At 27.0% G+C, this 5802-nt stretch overlaps 1 protein-coding gene across 1 annotated transcript in view; it reads left to right on the plus strand.

Annotated features, from left to right (window-relative positions):
* Window positions 1-5566, plus strand: part of LOAG_18949 (hypothetical protein) — an 11209-nt gene extending 5643 nt beyond the window's left edge. Inside the window, exons 8-13 of the mRNA XM_020451611.1 lie at window positions 1644-1867; window positions 2288-2425; window positions 3104-3305; window positions 4290-4403; window positions 4540-4719; window positions 5434-5566. Coding sequence (XP_020304592.1) covers window positions 1644-1867; window positions 2288-2425; window positions 3104-3305; window positions 4290-4403; window positions 4540-4719; window positions 5434-5556 — 981 coding nt within the window. The 3' untranslated portion in view covers window positions 5557-5566. The remainder of the gene's footprint in view (window positions 1-1643; window positions 1868-2287; window positions 2426-3103; window positions 3306-4289; window positions 4404-4539; window positions 4720-5433) is intronic.
* Window positions 5567-5802: the final 236 nt, after the last annotated feature.

The raw sequence follows: 5802 nt of genomic DNA on the forward strand, positions 1-5802 counted from the left end.
TAATACATATATATATATATACATTCTTATATATATATATATATACATGTTCTTATATATATTCTTTGTATCAGTATCCTTTAAGGACTGGTAGGGGCATTCGATCGTCAATTTTTTTAAAAATATATTTCAAATTATCTGCTAAGGAACTAATAACTTTTAAAAATATATGGAATCATTTTTTTTTTAAATCAGTATTTCTCTTAAATTTTTTTCAATATTTTTAAAATCAGTATTTTTTGAAATATATGAAAAAAGTGAGTAACGAAAGTAAAATGATGTCTTGTATAAAAATTTTTTGAAATGAAAAATTATGAAATCAGTGTGAAAGGGAATAGAAAAAAGGAAGAAGTGATTAGTTTTACAATCTATCTTGGATATAATATCTCATAATGAAAGCACAAAAAGTTAATCAAAGTTAAGCACAAACAACGTATGCTCGATAATTAATTAAATGGATTATGAATAAATGTAGCAAATCTTTCGAGTAATTAAGTAAATTAATCACATTTTATAACTGTCATGAAGAGATAAGAATAAATTTAATAATATGTGATAGAAGTGAAGTGTTGAATTGAAAGATATGAAAGATTAACTTTCAAAGTATATTGGGGCACATTTCAAAGTTTAATCTTCTTATAAATAGTTATAAAATAATGGGTTGAAAATGCGTTAAAATCGGATATTCAAGCACCAAAAAAGACGAAATTAAAACTCCTAATTAAAATGAAACATATACTTATTATTTGAATTATCTAAATGGAATGAAGGAACTGAAGATATAACGGTTAGATGTTAGGGAAAACTCATTTATAATTGTATTAGTAATATTATTTATACCGTAATTCCATTCATTTTGTCTTGGGTTTTAATTTTCAAATTTTAATCTTTTTGTATTTTAATTTTTTAATTTGAAATTTCTCTTATATCAGTAAATATGTTATCTCATGCTTATGACTGTTTAAATGAATCGATTTGTGTCATTAAAAATTTCGCGTCTTTTTTCTTTTCCCTAGTCGTCATGATGATATTTCCTCATATTACTTTGACGTCGCTTAAGTATTAATCTTATCATTGTGATGCGTAAAATAATAATAACATCAAGGTGTATATTTTCTGAAAAGTTGAGAAAAAGGAATTCCCAGAAGTTTTAATTAGAGAAGAAACTGTCAAAGGTAGATTTAATTAAATTGAATTGAATTAAACTGAAAATCAGACTGAATCGGTGATTACTAAGTTAAATGATAGTTTTTTTTTCGATGTTTTTTGCCAATGCTATTTAATGGATGGAATATTCTAGTACTTCGTGTACAATTATCATTTCAAACATTAAAAAACAATTTTCAATATTTAAAAATTCAATGAACTACGGGCTTTCCATAGGAATTTTTTTTCTCTTTTAGCTCACTCAATTAATTTTATGTAAGTAACAATTGCAATTTTCTTTAAAAAAATATGTCAACTTTTTCCTTTTTAATTTTTTGATTTGTCATTTTCTCTCCAAAAACTTTTTTGTTCAAAAAGTAAGACTTCTTTTAAATGAAGTCTCACGAGTTTTTTGTTAAAAGTATTTGAAAAAAAATGAAAAACCAAAAGCAAAGGAAATGAAAAAATTAATCGTCTGGTTAAAGTATTATTTGTAGATATTTCGATATTGCAAAATTGATTCACATCGCCAAACTGTTATAATTCGATCATCAGATAACGATGATGATGATGATAATGGTGATGAGCGTGAACTGCGAAACGATACGTCAGAACGTGTATGCGAACTCGACATCAAACTTAATTCACTTCAAATGATTAAATTAGATTTATGTTATACTGATCTTGGCTTTGTTATTCGACGTATTATCTCATTCACAGGGTTATCTTTTCAACTTATTTGCCAAGTTTTCTTTTTTTTTTCTATCGGAAAAGAAATGCATTTTTAACTCTTAAAAGCTTGTATAATTAGAATTAATTATTTCAGAAGATTTTCATCTACTTAAAATTTTCAGTAGTTCTCAAATTTCTGAAATTTTCGGTAATTGTTAATAAATTTTCGCACTCATATCTTGCATTCTTAAAATCTACTTTAAACAAAAACTTTCATTTCTTATTTAAGCTGTGGATAAATTTTATGATATGAACGATATTTTCAAGGCATTTGTTTTAAAGTTAAATAATTAAAATATGATAAAAAAAGAATTTGCGAAAATTCGTTTTAAAATAAAAATGAAAACTGAAAAAAAGATGAAAGAGAACATTTCTAAAATAAATATCATTCATAACTTTTGATATTTAGTTCAGCGATGCGGGTAGTATCATTAAATGTTATCAGTGAAGAAACTAATTATGAACGAATCTATGATTTATCATCATTAATAGCTGCAAGAAAATTAACGCTACATTTTGGTATACTTCAAAAGGATACGAGAACCGAGTAAGCATATAATTTTTCAAGTTAAATACTTTTACTTTTCTACATTAAGACTTTAAACATATCGGTGTGATATGGTTTGAAAAAAAAAACAACAGCTGTTGATATTTTATAAATAATCGTATAAGGATTATAATCGGTAAGGTTAGTATGATAATGAAAAAAAAGAAAAATTGAAAATATTTTATAAATAACCGTGTAACGGTTATAACCAGGTAATCGATAAATCGGCATGATGTAGTTAAAAAAAATGGCAGCTGTTGATATTTCATAAATAATCGTATAACGATTATAATCGGTTTGGTAGCATGAATATCATGAAAGAAAATTATAAAATATTGTTTCATAATTATTTCAATGAAAATATTATTTCATAAGTAACCGTAAAATGATTGCAACTTCTTATCGACATAATGTGATTAAAAAAAAGTGGCAAATGTTTTGTTGATATAATGTAAATGTATTGAGAGAGAATGTAAATTGCGAGAAGTGATAATTCCGGAAGCGGAAAATTGCTAATATCATAAATGGATGTTTAATTTTACGGAAAAATTTTCAGTTCTTTGCTCTTATTTCTTCATTTATCGAACTTACTAATGAAAACAAAAATTTTTCATTCAAATTTATTTGTAATTATAAAATTTTAGCATCATTGAAGAGAGATGATTTATTGTATTTTAGGCGAAGAGATGAAGTGTTAAATTCAATGAAATTACCGCCTGCATCATTTGGTACGGTATTGGGACGATTTGAAGCATCATTTCTTACCGATGAAACACTTCTACGAAATTTATTACTAACACATCCTTTACCACGTTTAACAGATGTGAAATTTATTCAAGTATCAGCTGTTTCTCCTGCAATTCTCTTGCATCTCTCCTTGGTAAATTACTTTTTTTATTTTCAAATTAAATTATTATTTCAAAATAACCCTAAGATTTATCATTTCATTTTATTTATTTATTTCTTTTTTTATTTTTTTTTAAGATTTAAGGTCGTATTTCTTACCAGTTTTATAACTGTATAGTAGAGAGAGAAAGAGGAAGGGGAAATTCTTTTTTTTTTTTGTAAGATTTAAGATCGTATTTCTTAACAGTTTTATAGTTGTATAGTAGAGAGAGAAAGAAAGAGAGGAGGAGGGAGAAGAAAAGGCGGGAGAGACAGAAGAGGATGAAAAAAAATGCAACAAATTATTCAGACTTTAATCAGTAACAATGTTAGAAGGATAAATTAGACTTTTTTGATCTGATTCGATTTATACGACATTTCATACGAGATGAAGAAATATTGTGGGGAAGTAGAGATATTACAGATTAGCAAATCGATCGTTTTTGATTAAGGATAAGATTCTCGAATCAAACCAATTGTTCCTTAAATTGATCGGGAACATCTTGTGATTTTGTAAAGATGTAGTACAAGTGTTTAGTAATATTGCTAGTTATATTGCTGTTATTCCTGATTCGGAGTAATGTGATTCTTGAATAAAGCGAATTGTTCCGTTGATGCAGAGAGGGCATAGGTAGTATCTGAAAAAGCAATTGTACTAATTTGAAGTTGCGTCATATCGGTAATATCTCATATACCAGGCCTGATTTCTCAAAAATTTTGTTGCTAATTTAAAATATTAGCATGATTATCAATCGGAATTTTATTGTATTTGATGTACAATAATTTATTGATTTAACTGAGAACCAAACTTCACCCAATTTACAATCGTTTCGTGCCATTAATTAATTGGACTTCGCTACTTTCCCATTAATTTCGCAATAAAATCACGAGTAATGTGGTGGAAAAAAAGGTGTAAATGGTAAGAGTGTTGTAGTGACAAGGAATTTTTATAATTTACTAATCTTTTTTTTTTTTTCAGATGGCTCCACGTTTGCGGAAGTTATCACTTATAAACTGTAGCGAAGAGAAATTGCATATTGGCGTTTTAAATTTCATTACCAGTTTTCCAAGCAGGATATCAAAATCGCTTCAGGTTGAAATATTTATTTGGATTAACAAGAACAAAACAAAACAACAGGGATCATTCTATATCAAATGATGGGAAAAAAAAAACGAAAAACTATTTCATATTTTTTTACTTTCTCATTTTTTGAAATGTTTTTTTACAGATAATTTGGAAACGAAAATGTAATCGGCCACAATCATTTTATGACGTTTTAATTAACGAGCACTGGGATTTAATTAAAGACTTTGAAATTCGTGTTATTCCGAAAAAATTCGCTGCAAACAAAGTGGGCGAGAAGATTATAATGTGGGAAATGGAAACGAAGAAAACATTATATCTACAGGTTAATTTAGTTTTTTTTTTTTGCATTTTTTTTCCTGGGCTGAAAAAATGTCGGTTACTTCGATGTTTCGACAAAATACCTGCAATAACTGCATAAGCTTGAAATTTTCTTTTTATCAAGTTTTTTTTTCTTTTTATTAAAAGGAAAAATGATGTAATAAGTAAAGGATAAAACATTTAATATGTTTATTTTGAAAAGTTTCAAATTTAGAGCAACAGAAATAGGAAATATTAAGCATTAATACACAAGAGTTCTTTCATCGCCTTTGTTCTTTATTGTCTTTGTCGACGATTTTTTTTAACCGTAACAAAGACTGAGGATTGTTCCTCCCTCTCTAATGATAATTCTCAAATTTGGGTAATTAAACCTTTATTATGATAAATTGTTTAATCCGACAACGATTCCGAATGAAATATTCCTGTAGAGGAATGAAAATAATGGATAAGATCACTTGTAATTAACTAGCAGTATGCATTTATAAATGTAAGCTGATTTGGAAATGCATTCGTAATTCCAGATGATGTAAATTAGTTGAAGGAGTTTTCAAATCCCAAATTTGATTCTTGAAAAGTTCAGTAAATCTTGGAATCATTAGAAAAAGAAAGAGTTCCATGGTCAGTTCAAAAGTCAATGTGAATCAATTGACAATAAATTCGGTTGAGTTGTTCTTATCTTTTTCATAACCTTAACGGATTATTGAATAGTTCTTTTCAGGATTTTGATATCAACGATCAGGGTCGAATACTGGGTATTGTGATGCCACCTGATTGTGATATTGGTTCTTATGATTCTGAATTTCTAGGAAACAATGAAAGTACTTCTAGCGTTTATTTATAAATAATTCCCCATTTAAAATGTTACATTTCTGAAAATTAAACTCTCCCATTTCAATGTGCTTTGCAAAAGTACTGCTTTTATTAAATTTCTTTTACTTATCAGTATTTCTTATCAATTCTAAAATATGACATTCTCAATGTTGTACTTATTAATTCAACGATTTCTTTTTATTGGTATTTCATTTTTTTGTTTAATTCTTAGCTGAAATTTTACTACTTTTTATGCGATGTTTTATTACTCGTTCAG

The sequence above is a fragment of the Loa loa genome (assembly GCF_000183805.2).
Source record: "Loa loa unplaced genomic scaffold supercont3.731, whole genome shotgun sequence".
Taxonomy (NCBI): domain Eukaryota; kingdom Metazoa; phylum Nematoda; class Chromadorea; order Rhabditida; family Onchocercidae; genus Loa; species Loa loa.